General features: G+C 41.7%; 3 protein-coding genes across 3 annotated transcripts; 2 read left to right on the top strand and 1 right to left on the bottom strand.

Moving 5' to 3' along the window:
- On the top strand, positions 1–3,695 carry c3h1orf50 (chromosome 3 C1orf50 homolog). Its single transcript, XM_053316410.1, has 5 exons — positions 1–148; positions 920–1,035; positions 1,125–1,211; positions 2,346–2,477; positions 3,286–3,695. Exons 1-5 carry the CDS (start codon positions 100–102, stop codon positions 3,469–3,471), a joined length of 570 nt encoding a protein of 189 aa, XP_053172385.1. The 5' UTR covers positions 1–99; the 3' UTR covers positions 3,472–3,695.
- A 764-nt stretch (positions 3,696–4,459) lies between these two features.
- Positions 4,460–10,009, bottom strand: ap5b1 (adaptor related protein complex 5 subunit beta 1). The gene is made up of 3 exons (XM_053316409.1): positions 9,776–10,009; positions 8,017–8,811; positions 4,460–6,525 (listed from the first exon to the last, which is right to left on the bottom strand). Exons 1-3 carry the CDS (start codon positions 9,911–9,913, stop codon positions 4,600–4,602), a joined length of 2,859 nt encoding a protein of 952 aa, XP_053172384.1. The 5' UTR covers positions 9,914–10,009; the 3' UTR covers positions 4,460–4,599.
- Positions 10,010–12,261: 2,252 nt separating this feature from the next.
- On the top strand, positions 12,262–18,667 carry nuf2 (UF2 component of NDC80 kinetochore complex). The gene is made up of 13 exons (XM_053316262.1): positions 12,262–12,402; positions 14,174–14,248; positions 14,366–14,442; positions 14,526–14,587; positions 14,694–14,791; positions 15,001–15,074; positions 15,246–15,339; positions 15,437–15,499; positions 15,594–15,731; positions 15,857–15,997; positions 16,682–16,857; positions 18,199–18,334; positions 18,419–18,667. The coding sequence occupies exons 1-13, from the start codon at positions 12,280–12,282 to the stop codon at positions 18,524–18,526; spliced, it is 1,365 nt and encodes a 454-aa protein (XP_053172237.1). The 5' UTR covers positions 12,262–12,279; the 3' UTR covers positions 18,527–18,667.
- Positions 18,668–19,182: the final 515 nt, after the last annotated feature.

Here is a 19,182-nt window from a genome sequence, read left to right as displayed (position 1 = left end):
ACCAGCCGGTTACAAAACACAGCTAAACTGAGGAGTGGGTTATATATAGTTTAAATCACTGGAGAGACGAGTCAGTAGTGAGAACAGACAACAGAGAACATGGACAGAACCGTCTGCCTCCCGAACCAGCCCGACAAAACCACCAAAGGTAACACAAACGTGCTGTTCACTCGTTTCACATACCATACTTAATAATATTATTCATATTGATAGAAATTATGAATGTCAGTGTTAGTTTAGTGAGGTGTATTTGTCTTAAGTTAGCTGCAGTGTGTGACATTAGTGTAAAGTTGACTGTGTGAGCTGCTGTGGTGTAACGACTGTATAATGTACAATGTAACACCGGTGTTATGTAGAAATCTGTTACCCCCGCAAATAATATTCCTCTGCTGTTAAGATACTCTTTCTCATAGCACCATATCAACGGTTGGATTTAGTTTATGGTTAGGGTTAGCTGGTTGGAGGTTAAGGTAAGCTTGGGTTTAGGTTAAAGCACCTCAGTAGACGACTGGTTGGGGTTATTTGGAGAAGGAGGAACACACATGGACGGGGGAACAGACTTCTACGTAACACCGGTGTTAAGGCTGAAACTTGCAAATGTATAGTTTTGTTGGGACATTTACCGGAGTAACTGCTTTTTATATGTGCATATTTAAATAGTATTCAAATTCATTGGTTATTGGACTGTACAGGCTTTAGGCGAGAGTTTAAGTTAAAGTTACTCTAGTGAAGATTATATAGAAGTCATTACATCATACATTACTACTCTGCTAAAGTGCAACAGTGACAGTATTTGATGCAGAAACATCAACAGCAGTATCAATGGCAGAGGTACAGTAGCTGTAGTATTAGCAGTATTGTACATGTGTTACATGTGTGAGAGCAGTGTGATGTAACTCCACCTGGATGTTTTTTGCAGTGACTCTGGTGGAGAGCAGCAGCACCCCCGGCGGGTTGGAACTGGTCAGCCCCTATCAGACCAACAGAGTAGGAGACCCCTCTGACCTGGTGGCCCTGGCAGTACAAGTACAGAAGGTGTGGACTCTACACTGACACTTCTTCATGCAATTTTATACACGTACAAACAGTGCTGACAGTATTTCTGCTGTATTTTTTTTTTAAAGGGAGATGATTTCATTAAAGCCAATGCTAGCAACAAGCTGACAGTCATCGCTGACCAGATCAGATATCTACAGGAACAGGCGAGAAAGGTAAGAGTAACAGCAAAAACACCAGTACATTCATTGGATGGGCTGTTAGATAACACTGATCTGATACACACATGCAGCTATTCTTGTTGTTATGAAAAACTACAGCATTTTTAATTATCCCAGGATGCACAAACCAGGCAGATTTAAACCATCTGTAAGGGATTTTTGTGGATTGTGATCCGTTGAGAGCACAAGACAAGGGACCTGTACTACAAAGCAAGTTCAGCATATCCAGGATTTCTTTATATTGGCTGCCTTCACTGAGCCCCAGGATAAGCAGCACTATGAACCAGCTCAGTCAATTTTGGGTTTTCCAATTTCAAGCGTGTTCTTATGAAAGAGGCGGGGTTGAATATGATATGAGATGAAACTGAGATGCCAAGTACCTGCAGAAAACTCTATTTTAGGGAAAGTCATATTTAACGAAGTGAAATGTGAACAACAGTCTGTAATCATGCAACAGATAAGTACATGTAGAAATAATAGAAATAATTTTCACATATTAGACTAAAACTTAAATAGATAAAGGAATCATTATATGTGTCTTAAGTATAGAGTGATTATTGTTTGCTATTTAGTTGTATGATAAAGAAACCATCTGAATATGTCATATAAAAAAACCTTCAAATAAATATCTGGTTGTTTGTAGTGTAAAGCTTTGGTCCATGTCAGGATCCTGTAGGAATGATGACTCCTTTTCTTCCTGTGATCTGATTGGTCAGTGGTCACGGTGTTGACAGGTTGTGATCTGATCTTCTGACGTTAACCTCCTTAGTTGGTCAGTATTAAGTTACCATGGTGATATACTCCAGTAAAAAGTGAACCACCATGTTAATCCTGAAATCCCAGAATTAAACTTGAAGTTACCTTGCTAACCCCAAATCCTGCTTCATAATACAGGCCTCAGATCTCACATCATGGTTATGTTATTATAACGAGAGCAAAACCTGATCTGGAAATGTTCAGTTTTTGTATTCTGGATTTTTTTTTAATCACTAAAGACTAAGAAGAAAAAAAAGTTAAAAAAAGATGAACTTTCAGCCAACGGTAAATTAACATGCTAGTTTTATCAAGAAAGGAGAACAGACATACTTCTTCATGCAGCACATACTTCTTCATGTTCTCTGTGTGCAGGTTTTAGAAGAAGCCAAAAGAGACGCTGACCTCCACCACGCCGCCTGTAACATCGTGAAAAAACCGGGCAACATGTATTACCTCTACGAGCGACAATCTGGACAGAAATACTTCTCCATCATCTCTCCACAGGTTTGTATTATACTATAAATCACCATTATGTCACCCAGCTGTGAGGAAATGTTACATCATGTCAGCACAGTGTCTGTTACTCAACATCCATTCAGGGAGAGTGAAGTGGCGATAACACACATGACAGCCTAACCCAACACATGTAAGTGTGTGTATGTAACAGCAACAGCAGAGCTGGATGTGTTTGGTGTTCAAAGTTCATGAAACAGTGACTAGAAGCGGTAGAGACCGGACTCACCCTAACCCTAACCCAAAACACAGGCAGCTCAGGTTGGATTTGACTGGTTAGTTGTAGTTATGTGTGTTTTAAGAACAGACAGGATTTCAGCCAGGATGGTCATGGAATTTTCTTTTTTGTCAGCTAGTATGGAGACCAGGAGCTTGACAGGTTTTCTGGGAAGTCTAAGTCTACATTAATGTGTACCAGAGAATAATGTATTTTTTTCCCCCCATTTTTCTCCAGAGCCAAATCCAGATAGCTTACTCTTTTAGTCCATTTATGAGCATGAAACTAAATAAGAGCTCTTTTTTGTTGTTTTTCAAATTTCATCATTCATAAACCCAAAGATATTCAGCTTATGGACTGTAAAGATTAAGAAAATACTTAGATACTTAGAATAAAAAGGCTTGCTTAATTTTTTTTGTCAGTAGATTGATCCACAAATTCTTTCAGCTCTCCAACAAAAAGTGCATAGGTTAGAGAAGTCATAGAATTTTAAATTTGGAAGGAGGGGCTGTAAATGTGTTTTCTCCTGTGTAATACAAACATCTCATTATAACATATCTTCTGTCTCCTCTCCTTTGGAAGGAATGGGGCCCGAGTTGTCCTCACCAGTTTCAGGGCGCTTTCAAACTTCAACACGACATGTCCTGGACCCCCATAGAGGACGTGCAGAAGAGGGACGCAGAGCTCGCCATCATGGACAAACTTCTCAGCCAGCAGACCGCCATACCACCGTACACAGAACCCAACTTCAAGGGTCTCTCTGATTGAAAAAGAGCTGGACTGAGACAAAGGACTGTCATTTTTATAAAGGACACATGGTGGACTGTAGTCTTAATGAACGTCAGTATGAACTGGAAGAAATGCTCACATGGATAAGAGTTGCTGATATCAAATCATCCGTCACACACTGCCTTAAGTGTATATTGCATTACTAGAAGTTTTCATTATAATTTGCAGCCTTAGGGATGTTCCTCCAAAATGATTTTGAATGACTTTTACCAAATACATTTTAAAATGTTTGCTACATAGTCTTTACAAAAACTCTTTCACTTCAGATTTAGTTGATCTCAAATGAATTTTAAAGGTGCACTGTGCAGTTTTATTATCTTAAGATATATATATTCATGATTTGTGCAGAGGCATGATCTAAGGTAGTTGTATTGTTTGCAGAGTAAGACCAAATTCAGGTAAACAAATATTGATGTGTGCTTAAAAAGTTCATATGCACTGTTTAAGCACAGATTTATGTGTAAGCACTGTTTGTGAACTAGGTCCTTTGGGTGAATCCTTCTGATCTAACAAATCTGTTGAATGCTTTCAGATAAGTTATAAATCATTTATTATTTACATGCTAGTTGTCACTGCTAACAAACTACTGCCACCAAATGTATATCAACTGAACAGCATGAAGGCAGCAGCAGGATATACTGTATATTGTATGTTTGCTACAAAACAAAGTTAACGCTGCTTTATAGTCCCTCTAGTGGTCAAAAACTACACAGTGCACCTTTAAATGTGTCCTTTAGCCTAACCCTAACCCTTTTCTTTCATTTTTTTCTTTACCTTTTTTATGTTTGGGAAATAAAACTTTTGACATCCTGTGCAACTCAAACAAATAATGTATTTTGTAATTTATTTGTAGAGAACGTAAATAATAGTCATCACTGTATTTAGTTAATAAATTACAAAATGTTTCATGTTAGTTACACGTTTGTTTAATTTCAGGTCAAGAAAATTAAAGTGCTTTGATTTTATTTTAAATCAACTGTCTTCAATCATTTTATTTTGAAAGTACACTTGAATTATTAAAGTGCTGACAAACATCAGAAGATTATTTTTGGGTAAAAGTCAGCGATTTCTTTCATTTTAAAAACAAGCTAGTGAGATGCGTCATGGTTATCGGTCTTCCTGCGACGACGTGACGGTCAACAGCAAAGAGCTAGCGTGAGGCAGAAGCTGCCAGTTATCTGTAGCAATGTCAAAATGAACGGCGTCCTCCTCGCGCCTGATCTTCAGCAGCATGTGAGAGCGTGGGGGGAGGAAGAAAAGCACTTTGTGTTCTTCTTCTTCGTGGGACGGGTCTGATATAAGATAGGGGAGGAAGTGTTTCTCCACCAAGGCCTCCAGCGCTGCCTCCTCCAGCTGGCAGCAAAACAGGCTGGTGGCGCCGTCCTCCCCGCTCTCTGAGCAGATTTCGTCCCACAGTCCTTCGAACACCTTCAGTTTGCCGCCCGTTCCCCAAGTTGTGGGAGCGGGTAGCGGCGTGAAGGTCTGCTGGAACGACACGTGCACGTCTGGGAGGATTGTGTGCCAAGAAAGCCCGTCCTGGGTAGTGAAGATGGCGCTGGCATGGAGGACAGTGGGGTAAGGCCGCCTTGGTTTCAGCCTCAGCTTCACCACGGGCGGCGTCCTCTCTCTGAAGAGACAGGGCACGCTGATGTCGCCGAGCTCTTCGTAGTGGTCGTCCGTGAGGTTGAAGTGCAGGCGGATGCTGAACAGCTGATCGAATCGAGGGTCGTGATCTTCGGTGTAGGTGAGCCGGTAGCGTAAGGCGATCTCAGAGGGGAAGTCAGGGTGGTGGAACCGAGCTCTGTAGGTTCTCACTGCTGCGCTCGCCTCATCTGGACAGGTGTCGTCGGTGCTCGAGTCGCTTTCACGATCCGTCTGTTTTTCTTCTCGTAGCTCCGAATCGTCTAACTCCACCAACTTGACTATTGGCTTCTCCGTCTGGTGTATCGTCAGGACGCCGGTCAGCTCCTCGCTCTCCGCCATGATGCACGACAGAGTCCTCTTCGTCACCTGCCGCCCTCCTTCGCTCGCTCCCTGCGCCAAAACCCCGGCCAGCTTCTCTTTAGACAGAGTGGTGAGGAGGGTGTAGTAGAGTCGGGCGTGATCCTGGATGTCCGTGTCTCCGTAGCGACCGGCGAGGTGCTGGAGGATGTCGGCGAGAGGGTTGAGTAGGGAGTCAAGAGTCGGGTGAACCAGCAGGCGCCGACAAACCCCCAACACGCTGTTCCCTAGGCGCCAATCGCCGCTCACGCACAACGACGATGAAGATGCGGTGATGACGCTAGAGAGGAAGCCGAGGGTGGAGCGCTGAGGGATCTCTCCTTCCTCCGCCACTCGAGCCAGCATCTTCAGGTGCCGGCTGAGGTCTTGAATGGTGAGCTTGGCGAGCGGGGCCTCTGTGATGACCCTCTGCAGCGCCCGAAGGAACCCGACGGCCCAGGTGGACTCCGAGAGCCTCTCCTGGGTCTGGTTGGCAAGGTTGATGAGGTGCGGTGCCAGGCGGGTGTGTCGGAGGTAGAGCTCGCACAGCTTCTCCGTCAGGCCTCCCGAGAAGCGCTCCACGTGGCGGAAGTAGAGGAGGAAGAGGAAGGCGGCTCTAAAGAAGGTGACGACGATCTCTCTGCTGCCGCCGTTCTCCACGATGCGGAGCAGTGCGGTGAGGTGTTCGTAGAGGTAGGACAACCCCTTGCCTTCCTCCTCCCCTTCCTCCTCCTCTTCCAGGTAGACCAGACACAGCAGGTTGAAGCGGGACAGCATGGTGGCGCTGTCGTTGAACACGGTGGGCAGCAGAGCGGAGGCCAGTCGCGGGGTGAGCAGCACGGGGAGGGACTCGTCGCCATCGCCGCAGCTGATGGGTCGGTTCTCGGGAAAGTGCAGGAGGCAGTCGGTGTAGAAAAGCTTCTCGGGCGTGGTGAGCAGAGGGTGCTGGGAGAGGACGACCAGACGTTTGAGGATGAAGGCTTCGTCCTCGGCGCTGAACAGGCTGTCGGTGAACGCGCACTTCAACAGGAGAGTGCTGTGGAGGAGGCCGACCTGACAAGAGATGAAGAAGCAAAATGTAAAGACTGTAAAGCTGCTCTTTGTGGACTATTAATGTGATTGTAGCATCATTCAAACCATGTTTTATACAACCAGCTGTCTGGATGTAGCTTTACTATTAATCTGAGTTTGCCATGTACTTTTTTTGTGTGGCAACTTGTTGTAAACGTAGCTGCAGGCAGTGAATCGGACAGACTGCAGGTTGAGGTGACAGATAGGTTGAAACTGAATGTTGTCATGTGAGATGATCTTGCAACTTGAGTAACGTCAGACAAAAATACACTAACTTATGGATCTGTGTGTATGATCATTATTCATAAAGGACCGTGCAAATTATGGAAGTTTCCTGTGAGAACTGCAGAAAAAAAGTCTGCATGGGATGTCACAAGTGATGTTTCAAGCCTCCTGCTCTTCTTCAGTCCGTCTACAGACTTTTTTCTGCCGTTACAGATTTAGTTATTTGGTCCAGCACCTGATTTGTTTTTTTATTCTGGATGTGCTCGTCTACTACATAACCTTTTTACTGGCTTCCTGTGAGAAACAACACAACAGGAGCATAGTGGGAGAGGGAGGGAGAAAATATGGGAGAAACCTGAGTAAAACTGAAGTGTAGGCAGTTCTAAAACTGAAATTTTGCATACAAATAAGTGAAGAAGTAATTTGCAGTGAGTTGTTATTTTGAAATGACTTATCAGGTTGTATTAATAGCTGGATCACCACCAGTTTTAAGGTTTGAGAGTTAAAAAAAAACAAAAGTAGATATACTGGCCACTTGTTTAAAACAAATACATTGTGGACAAACATATTTCACATAAGGATCTTTGAAATTTGCAAAGTTTTAACAATTGAAAAATCTTTTACTATTGGTCAAACTGTATAATAGTGACACTGTTTTGTAATGACAACAAACATCTTTGTCATTAATGTGCCGCAATGTTTTGTTACTTGTCGGCTGCCATATACATAGATACATGTGTGATAAGTCGCTACATATATGAGACTGGCTATACTTATATTCCAACATCTTTGTAGAATTTCATAATTTCTACCACACAATATGGTAACCGTGGTTACACACATTGTAAACTGGCCAGTAAACATCTTATGTAGAAGCAAGAACAGTGAGATAATGAGGTGAGACAAAATGCTGACTCAGTTTCAAGACACATTACAAGAAATTTACAAGGAGCTGTGTGAGGCTACTGAGCACATTCCTGTTTAAAGCTGCACCTTGTTAGCAGCCAATATCTATTGGAATATAAGTGAAACAGAGAGGGTTCACCCAATTATGTAAAACATTTTTTCAAGTGTTTTCAGTGTTCTTATCTTAAGATAATGTTATGTTTACTCTGACTAATCCACAGCGCTCTCTGTGGACAGATTTCACAGGGACTACTTTCTACCAAAGAACAAGTCCAGATGAAAACAGCTGATAGTGTGATCTCTAACAGAGACACTTTCTACTTCACTCAATTTGAAACTAACCTCACTCGTGCCCAGCAGTCGCAGCAGCTGAGCTCTGAATATGGCAGGAGGGACACCGGGCACCATGGCGACCACCTCTATCAGTCTATGTAGCAGCGCAGCTTGACACTGAGGAGTGAGGAGGTAGGACTCCTCCAGCAGGGAGGACAGGACCGAGCGTAACTCCTTGCAGTCAGGTCCAGTCTGGAGAGTGGGGATTGTACCCATGGGGCCCAGGATGAGGGAAGACAGTATGGATGAGTCCTTGTTATTCATCAGGTCTGAGTCCTGCTCTGCTTCCCATGCAACCGATGTATTTCCTCCCAAAAGAGCTTTGAGATGATCTGCACCTGCTCCTGTTTCCTGTGCCAGCTGATACACAGCGTTTCTTAACACCAGAGTGTGGAGTCCTGCGTAGGCCTGGTGGATCCTGGAGGTTTCTTTAAGTCGAAGCGCACCCAAGAGCTCGAGACGCTGTGAGAGAAGACCGGGGCAGCAGGCCTCCAGCTCCCGCAGGCATTCGCACGCCGTGGCCCGAAGAGAGCGAAGAGCTCCATCACCCTGGAGGTCCCCGGTGTCCTGGGATAACTGGAGGAGCTGGTCCAGGAAGTCTTGAGACGCACGGGAGCGGTTGCTCACACAGGATGTGCAGATGAGGACAGATGTGATGGCCAGGAGGAGATTGCAATGAAACTGGACGGATTTGGAAGGACACTGGGCGAACACCGACATGAGATCCAGAGCCGTCTCCTCTCCCACAGAGTCTGAGGGACACAGCAGGGTCGGGTGCTCACAGAGCGGAGACAGCAAGAGGACCTGAGGGGACGAAATATGGACACATATCAGATCACAACTCGAGATACCTGATTTCATCTTTAGATCGCATGAATTGTTTTGGGCAACAAACTGTGGGTTAAGTGAATTATCAGCATTTTTCCTGTAAAAAAATGTTTCGAATTTATGTCTGTCGACAAATCGATTAATAAACCAGTTGTTTCAGCTCTCATCAGTACAACTTCCTTGTTTTTAGACATGTTCAAACCCAGTAGACTGGTCGTTATTATTCTCACCCTGCAACATGCCAAACTCCATTTACAATTCTGGCATTTTAGTGTTGCAGCGGTGACACCACAAAGCCTGGTGTTAAACACTGAAACTTGTAATATCTGCCATTATGGAGTAAAAATATGTAGACCCGAGTAGTTACATTTGAACTAGCCTACATATTTTAAACACTAGATTGCATGAATTGTTTTGTGCTACAAATTGTCCAAACTGTTTTTCAGGAGCTGCAGTCAGTGAATTAGTGACATTTTTGCTGTAGAAAAATGCTTCTGTTTATCACAATTTCTGCCAAATTATATGTCAACAAGTCGATGAATTAACTGATTGTTTCAGCTCGTCAGTAACCCTTCCTGGCTTTTTAAACCAAGTACATGGGTTGTAATTGTGTTCAGAGTGCAACACACCAAACTCCATTTAAAATTTGGGCAATTTAGTGTTGCGGCTGTGAGGAGGGTTTACAGTGGCTTTGACACACGAAACATGGTGTTTGTGTTTAACACTGGAATTTATCATTTGCCATTGTGGAGTTAAAATGTTTAAACCAGAGTAAAGTTACATTTGAACGAACTTTTTTAAACACTAGTTTCTAGATATAACGTTACCAGAAATGAGTTTTTACAGCGACAAGCGATGCTACATATTTATGAAGCATAGCTGAGAGAGGACTGGGTGTTACGGTGAATTTGGTTAACGTTATATATCTATGTATTTTTACCTTGACGCTGTAGCTGGCTCTGTCATCTCGGAGCTCACGGAGCAGCTCTGCCAGGAAAGCCTCCGCTGTCGTCCCGGAGAGGAAGCGGGACGGACTGCGGGAGAAAGCGGAGATCCTCTCGGCCCAGTTCGCCGCCATTATGTCTCAAATAACACACTCAGTAAGAGCTTCCAGAGTCATTGCACGCAGTAATAGTGTAGTTTAAAATGAATCTTCTCCTCACGGACATCAACATCCAGCTGCACACCACTGAGTTCCGTGTTATGTCACATGACACAGGGTCGGGTTGCTTCATTGTCGCGCTCTGCTGCTCCGGAGTGGTAACACAAATACATTAATTCATCCATTGACTTGACAAGGAGAGGGTGTGGTTATACCTTACCAAATATATGATTACGATTCAATTAAATTAGGTTTAAACTAACTCTAATAGCTCTACACCGTGTTCCAAATTATTATGCAAATTTGATTTAAACATTTCATTTTTCATTTTTCAATTAAACTCATGGATGGTATTGTGTCTCAGGGCTCTTTGGATCACTGAAATCAATCTCAGACACCTGTGATAATTAGTTTGCCAGGTGAGCCCAAATAAAGGAAAACTACTTAAGAAGGGCGTTCCACATTATTAAGCAGACCACAGGTTTCAAGCAATATGGGAAAGAAAAAGGATCTCTCTGCTGCCGAAAAGCGTCAAATAGTGCAATGCCTTGGACAAGGTATGAAAACATTAGATATTTCACGACAACTTAAGCGTGATCATCGTACTGTGAGGAGGTTTGTTGCTGATTCAGAGCACAGACGGGTTAGTGCAGATAAAGGTATAGTAAGGAAGATTTCTGCCAGACAAATTCATCGGATCAAGAGAGCAGCTGCTAAAATGCCATCACGAAGCAGCAAACAGGTATTCGAAGCTGCTGGTGCTTCTGGAGTCCCACGAACCTCAAGGTGTAGGATCCTCCAGAGGTTTGCAGTTGTGCAAAAACCTACTGTTCGGCCACCCTTAACCAATGCTCACAAGCAGAAACTGTTGCAGTGGGCCCAGAAATACATGAAGACTAATTTTCAAACAGTCTTGTTTACTGATGAGTGCCGTGCAACCCTGGATGGTCCAGATGGATGGAGTAGTGGATGGTTGGTGAATGGCCACCAACAAGGAGGTGGGGGGAGTCATGTTTTGGGCCGGAATCATTGGGAGAGAGCTGGTAGGCCCCTTTAGGGTCCCTGAAGGTGTGAAAATGACCTCTGCAAAGTATATAGAGTTTCTGACTGACCACTTTCTTCCATGGTACAAAAAGAAGAACCGTGCCTTCCGCAGCAAAATCATCTTCATGCATGACAATGCACCATCTCATGCTGCAAAGAATACCTCTGTGTCACTGGCTGCTATGGGCATAAAAGGAGAGAAACTCATGGTGTGGCCCCCATCCTCCCCAGACCTCAACCCTATTGAGAACCTTTGGAGCATCCTCAAGCAAAAGATCTATGAGGGTGGGAGACAGTTCACATCAAAACAGCTGCTCTGGGAGGCTATTCTGACATCCTGCAAAGACATTCAAGCAGAAACTGTCCAGAAACTCACAAGTTCAATGGATGCAAGAATTGTGAAGGTGATATCACAGAAGGGGTCCTATGTTAACATGTAACTTGGCCTGTTTATTTATTCATTTATTTATTTATTTTTTAAATAGATTTTGATTTCAGTAATTATGACCTCCTAATGCTGCAAATTCAACAAATGACCATTTTCAGTTATTTACAACCTATAAAATGTTTTGAAACTGTGTTGTGCATAATAATTTGGAACAGTGCATTTTGAGTTTTTTATTTTTGAAAAAAATACTGTTATCATTGGGACGTTTGTTCAATAAAATTCGAATTATACTCTAACTGTTGATGACTTAAATTCTACTGACTGTCATTCTCATTGACTATTTAGGAAAATCAGAAAAATATCATTTGCATAATAATTTGGAATGCGGTGTAATGAGACTGACACTCAAGTGAAGGAAAAATGTGTTGAGTTTGTTTGCATGGACTACTTCTGATGTAGCTCATATAAATTACGTCAGATTTTGCCTTGTTTTAAATGTCACTTTGGCCAGGACAAATATAAAACTAGGTTTGTATTTCTCTCATTGCTTAGTGTGAACAAAAACGCCCATTTATGTCTTTTTGGTCATATTTGTGGAGCTTAACCCTGGCTCTATTTTATCCCAGTTGTTAGTGTAACTGAAAAATAGCTGATGTTTCATGTTAACATGATGCTATATGTTGCTTAATACTTTTTTAATGTAAACTGTTTTACATAGTCGGTCCGTTAGATGGCGCTGGTGAGTCATGTGTCATCTAATACACAGAAGAAGAAAACCGAAGCAACCAATCAGAGGCTCTCGCTGGAAACCGACAAGGAAATCAGTTTAAGGCGCCACTTTTTGTAATTTGTCCCGTTGGAGGAGTTGCTTTGTGTTCAGTGGTATTGGTAGGAGTTGTTGTTATTGACAATGGCTGAAAACACGTTCCCCGTGTACACTGCGGACGCGATAACCAACTTTTACCGAACAGAAGTTCTTACCGGACAAGAAGCCAAACACTTCACAAAGACTGACCTGACTCCTGCTCCTAAGGTAACGTTAACGGTGACGTGAAGGCCTGCGTGTCTTACTGACGCTGTTTGTATGTTTACTAAAGGACAAGAGAGAGTAGTAATTGTGAGATGAAAACTGTTTAAATGTGATTTATTATCGCCATTTATATATCAGAAAAGTCATTCATATAATTTAACATGCTGATATGTTGTTGTCCTCTCACTGCAGCTGCAACGAAGCTTCATTCAGAGAGTAAATAGACATTTTATACTTATACATACTGTAGGATGGGATTTGACACACTGGATTTGAATGCTTCATTTTCAAATATATCTTTGTTCGAACTTTTAAAAGTAATTTCTGCACAGAATGAGGACTGAGGGTGTTGTCTCCCATCACTTGCATTAGTATTGATTAATGAGGACATGGATGTATATCAACGCTGGCTCTGTATAATGCACATATGAGCTGACATGTGAGTCGTATATTACAGGTTTTTCAGTAGGCACTATCTTTGAACCTATAGGCTATTTTGAAAAACTCTGCACAAATCCTTACACCAAACCAGTAAAACATTATACAGCTCTTACAACAACAAATTATTTTTAAGTGAACTGATTTTCTAAAAGTGTTTTCACATGTGTCAGTGTGGAAAGACAATAGGCAAGATACAAGACAATGTAGAGACCGGTGTTACAGTTTAGCTAGAATGTGTTATTAAATTACATACTGAGTGTAAAACAGAGACTGGCATTCAGTTTGGCATGCTTGGTAAATGCATTGGCTACAATTGCCAATGGCTTAAAATAGAGAGTGACTGATACTGGATGGAGGGCAGATGCCAAAACTGATAATGATATATTTGCTGATAATATTACATATACAGAATATGTACATCAATCAATTCCCCAGGTGTGGTTAAACTTTATTAAAATTACATTATATCAGTACTGAAACGGTAAACTTCACTGGGAATTCATTATTTATTACTCTTAAATTTGGGGAAAGGATTAAATATACATAAAATGTTTATATTAGAGCCAGACCGATATATCAGTAAACCGATATTGACCTATCATAGATTATATGGGTATGAATATGTTGTGTTGCATTATTGTGTTTAAGTTATACAGGCTCCAATTATGTGTCTTTTTTAAAATTCAGGTTTTAATATATGCATATGTTGTTTTGTTTGTTTGTTCTGCATGTATGTTAGTTTTTTTACTGATAGCTAATGATGCTGTTTCACTGTTTCAGCACTGATGTCATTTTATACAATAAAGTTTATTGTTAAAATGTGTAATATCATACCTTAATTACATTTGAGAGATTGTTACACATAGTGTGTTTATCTATATGTTCTTTATATATAATATTATCGGCCAATATATCGATATTGGAATTATTTTACTCCCTTAAAGCAGTATCGGTCAGGCCCTAGTATATATCCTCCTAACCTATATATCTTTAAAACAAAATATTAGCACAGACAGCATAAACACAGATACTAATATATCTTTGATAGGGTTAATATTGGTTGACAGATATATCAGTTTGGCTCTAGAATCAGAGAAAGTGCTTCGATAATCTCTGTTGCTGTTTAAACATTCAGGAAAAAAACTCTAAGAGGGAACTTGGAAAAAATGTGAACCGGCCTTTTTAATGAAGTTCCCATTTCTACACTGGAAATCAGATTGAATCAGCTGTACATGACACTGTTGACATCATGTATTAGTTATGGTGTGGGTCTGTCCTCTGTGATCACATAAACTACACATCAATAACACATTTTTCAATTCTTCTCTCACAGCCAGAGGCGGTTCAGCAGCTCTACATGAGAGTGTTGCATCTCCTGTATCGCTTCAGACCTGAGTGTCACTCCATGGTGAGTACTGCAGTTATTAAATACACAGAGCGAATGGAACCAGAACACTCATCACCTCATATAGCTGCTTTTTATTTTTTAGTTGAAAGCTTGATTTTCATTGTCGCTGTCTATCAGGTTCCACTTCTGGAGAACATCCAGTTTCCAGAGTATCATGAGGGAGCTGCTGCTATCATGAGCGTCTACGTGCGCATGTGAGTTTTATTATTCTTTCTCTTTCATATTATAAAAGTTTACATGTATCACTTTTTAACAATATCGTGCATTTTCTTCTCAGGCGTCAGTTTCTGCCCATGTGCTTCGTTTACGACTTTTCACTGAATGACCTTCTAGCACCAAGTGAGTCACGTTTTATTTAAATATATTCACATATTTCCTCTCATGATAATAATAATAATAATAATAATAATAATAATATAATACTGCTTTTTTCTTCTTTTTATAGAAAAACAGAGGACTCTGACTATTCTGAGCGCCATCATGAACTTTCTGCACTTCTGGAAGCAGAGGGTCGATGTGATCTCAGAGAAACAGGCTAAATTAGTACGTCTGCTCTGCTCAGTAATGAAAGCACTAAAATAGAATATAGAGACTCATTAACTGGAAATATCCTGTTTTAATCATTCAAATTGTATGGGTATATCTTGAGAAATATTAAAATAGACACTGCTGACCATCTTCTGTAGAAACCACTTTCCAGCTTTCAGTGTGTTTGGAGTTAAAGTTGTAACAGTGACTCTTCCTGTCATCAGAGAGCAGACATGGACAGACTGCAGATTTGCACCAAAGAAAACCTGGAAGCAGAGAGGAAGATTGAGATGCTGACGTAAGTCTTGGATTAAACACATATGGTTATTTTATATTATTAGTTTGTTTGGTAAAATGCTTTAAAATGACCTGAAAAAGTGTCACATGACCTCAGACAGATAGATGGATAGATAGATAGGATATTTTCTTACTGTTTTCATCAACACACGTTTTTCTTCTCCTTGTTGAGGATCATCCCGCCTGAGCAGCAAGCAGAGTCCGACGAGCTGGCAGCCGCTCTGTCTGAGCTGCAGTCCACCACCGTGCACGAGTACCAGGAAGCGGTGAGCACTGATGAAATCCAGTCCAAATAATTAAACCTGGTCTAAACCTGTGTGTGTGTGTGTGATTCAAGCTGAAAGTCTCCTCGTTTTGTTTCAGAACGCAAAAAACGACAGCATCGCAGAGCTGAAAACTATAATAGCGGAGAAGACTCAGAAACTGGTAGGTGACTAAAAGACTGTTTGGAGAAGATTTTGTCCAATGTCCAAAACTGCTGAAAGATGAGTTAAAAAATGTGTGTGTGTGTGTGTGTTAGACCCGTATGAAGGTGGACGTCAGCAACCTGAAAGAAGACATCACCAAACTAAAGTCTCAGATCGTGGAGTCTCCAGAGGAGCTGAAGAGCCAGATGGAGAAGATGAGGGAGCAAGTGAAGAACATGAAGAACTCCATCGTGAGTAGAAACAGACTCCAAAGCTGCCACCTGCTGATTGATTAGGACTGACGTATGTGATCAGTTATTTCCCCTTGTGTGTGTGTGTGTGTGTGCGTGTGTGTGTGTGTGTGTTGTAATCTCAGGAAGAGACAGACGAGCGGGTGGTGGAGCTGCAGAGCATGGTGCAGAATGTGACTCACACTGAGACAGAGATCCAGCAGACCTTCAACCTGCTGCAGGAGCTGGAGAGCAGCATGATCAACACCAAGCAGCAACAGGAAGAGGTATGAACAACTCATCTGTATCAAGATCTCAGAAATCCCTTTTAACCATCAAAATAAACAATGAAGTTTCCACTTTTTTTAAATACTTCTAAAAGTTTGCTCAGACTCACTATATTTAAAACGATTTCACAGAGTAAATTAACTGGATCTGCAATCACTGTATAACTGGTAGATAATGAAATCAAGGCATCTGTATAAAGTATTTACAGCTCATAGCAACACATTTCTACTGCAGGAACTTTTGTAGAAGCCCATGAACCAATTATTTCCATGGATTAATCAGTTATTTATTAATGAATGAGTTCACTGTTTATACTGTAAAATGTCAAAACTGTAAAAACAAAAAAAAACCCTTATGTCTGGAGAGTTTACAGGGCTCAATATCTTCACTAGTCAATAACAGGAAGAAGGGAGAACATTTCTAATGTTTAACTGACAAAAATAAAAGTTAAAGCTGACTCTCTGTCGAGGAGGGTGTATGTAGAGGTGTGTTTTTGTTATATTTATAACTATGAGTCTACATGGTGTTGGAGCATGTAGACTCAATAGTTAATGTATTAATAAGTGATTTTATTTGTAGTAACTGAATGTCAGTTAGAGAAGACATGATGATTCCGCACAGGTTTGACCCTCCTTCACATAAACTTTCTTCAAGCCCTACATCGTGTGTGTGTGTGTTTACAGGTCCAGGAGCTGACGGCTCAGTATGAGAAGAAGCAGAAGGAGCTGAAGAACCTGTGTTTCGAGGAGGGCCAGCTGCGGAGGGTTCTGGGTATGAAACAGGACAAAGAGTCCAAACAGAAACTCCGCAGGCAGAAGAAGAAGGAGATGAAGGAGCAACACGTTCAGGGCATGCTGGGGTATTTAACAACACGCTTCACTTCACACACTCTTCATGGAATCTGTATGGACACTTTGGCTGCGTTCACACTGCAGGCAAATCTGATTCAAATCGGATTTTTAGGCCTGACTGTCCACACTGTTTTTAGCAAGATTTGGCTCTGGTCAGACCAGGGTTATTATAGTTAACGAAAACTAAAACTAAAACTAGCAATGAAAAAATAATTTAGTTAACTGAAATTAAAATAAAAACTACAATGAACAATGTAAAACTAACTAAAACTAAGCTGAATTGCTATGCTGCTACCCTCCCTCAGGGGGGCAGCATAACGGATATCCTCTGCCGCATACTGCAAGAAGAAGGTGCTTAGCGGGCATTTTATGATTTGCTAGAGATGGCTAAAGTTGCAGAACGAAAATGCCACAGCCCAATATGGGACTACTTCGAGTACGACCTACTGATAGATAAGAGTGAATGTAAAGTGATGAGGACTGATGGGAGCATTTGTGGGATGCAACTAAAAAGGAAAAATCCCACAAATTTGAAAGTTCATCTTCGTGGTTAAAGAATGAAATTAAAAAGCACTTGATGAATCATATTTGGTGACACACATTCTTTCATCTTTTTCAGCTTCTACAAGTCAAGGGTTTCTCTTAATATCTGAAAGACTCAGATTGAAACTAAATAAAAACTAAACTGAAACTAGTAAATTCCTCAAAATAAAAACTAAACTAAAACTACTAAATCACTTGTTGAACTAACTAAAACTAAACTGAAATAAAAAAGCAAACTGAAAAACTAAAGAAAACTTCAAAACTATAATAACCTTGGTTCATGCTGATCCACATTAATGACCAACCTGACAGGTTGCTGTGGCAACGTCGTCGGAGCGGAGGCGTCATCTAGCATGTATTGTGTGATGTCATATATTTGCGACAGCGACAATAAACCCGCGAGCTTCGCTTGCACGGAGCCATCTCCCCAAAGATTAAGAATTTGGTTTCGTCCTCATTCCAAAGACCGATGTTTTCAATGTCCTCCATTGCCTCCATTGATATCACCTAGCAACAACAACTGGCAAAAGCGCGGGTCTGGTGTAGCATAGAGTGACATAGCGTAGACAGTCAAATCCGATATGAGTGTTTGGAGCTGTTCAAACTCGACACTTCTGTCCAAATGCCATTTGCAACTACCTCCCAAAGGTGGTTTCGATCTGGTTTGCAAAAATCAGATTTCATGTGATTTATGACTGTTCAGACTTCATAAGAGCCATCTGGTTCCAATCTAGATTGGCTAAATATTGGATTTTGGCTTGCAGTGTGAACACAGTCTTTGTGTTAAATACCTAACTGTCCTACAGGCAGTGTAACCAGATCCATCAGAAGCGTGAGGAGATGGTCGACAAAATCCAGCAGATCTCCGGGGAGACGGAACAGCTGAAAGCCAAGATCCAGAACCTGAAAGACGTGTGCAGCAGAGAGACAGAGAAAGCTCAGGTACAACCACAAGAGAGAGAGAAGTAAATATATATAGTATCATTCCTAGTTTGACACTAACATAGTTTACCTGACTGTGTCCAGGTTCTGTATGACACCCTCGCTACTTCAATGGACGAGCTGCACCGGAGGATTGATATGCAGACTGTGGATCTGAAACAAGTCGTCACCAAGATGTCTGAAAACTTTTAAATAGATTATTTTCTATTATATTTCTGTTTGTTATTGCTTTGTTTTTTGTGTTCTAACCTGTTGTTGTCTTTTCACCTTAACTATTTAAATGTTTTTTTAAGTTGACTTGTAAATGAATAAAACTATACGTTATAATCTTTGACACAATAAATCTGTGCTGTCTTTATTAGTATTATATTCAGAGACAACAAGGCACGTAGCTGTTATATTAACATTGGTTGTGAACCTTTTCTAAATCATCAATAAGCTTTTATAACTCACTGACAAAAAAGGGTAACAGTGACCAGTTGCAGTCCCCCAGCAGAATGAGGGAATCCCCAGGGGGAGTGCTTTCCAGCACCCCCTCCAAGGAGTCCAAAAAGGGTGGATACTTTGAGCTGTTGTTTGGACCATAGGCACAAAACAGTCAGGATCCGTCCCCCCACCTGAAGGCGGAGGGAGGCTACCCTCTCGTCTACTGGGGTAAACTCCAACATACAGGCACCAAGCCGGGGGGCAACAAGTATTGCCACCCCTGCCCGGCGCCTCTCACCAGTGGCAACTCCAGAGTGGAAGAGAGTCTAACCCCTCTCGAGAAGACCTCGAGACCAACCTCGCACACTAGCTCAGGCTCCTTCCCCACCAGAGAGGTGACGTTCTACGTTCCTAAAGCCCCC

Source organism: Scomber japonicus, chromosome 3 (assembly GCF_027409825.1).
Source record: "Scomber japonicus isolate fScoJap1 chromosome 3, fScoJap1.pri, whole genome shotgun sequence".
Classification (NCBI taxonomy): domain Eukaryota; kingdom Metazoa; phylum Chordata; class Actinopteri; order Scombriformes; family Scombridae; genus Scomber; species Scomber japonicus.
The sequence above is the reverse complement of the archived record's forward strand: the minus strand, read 5'-3'. Positions and strand labels throughout refer to the sequence as shown.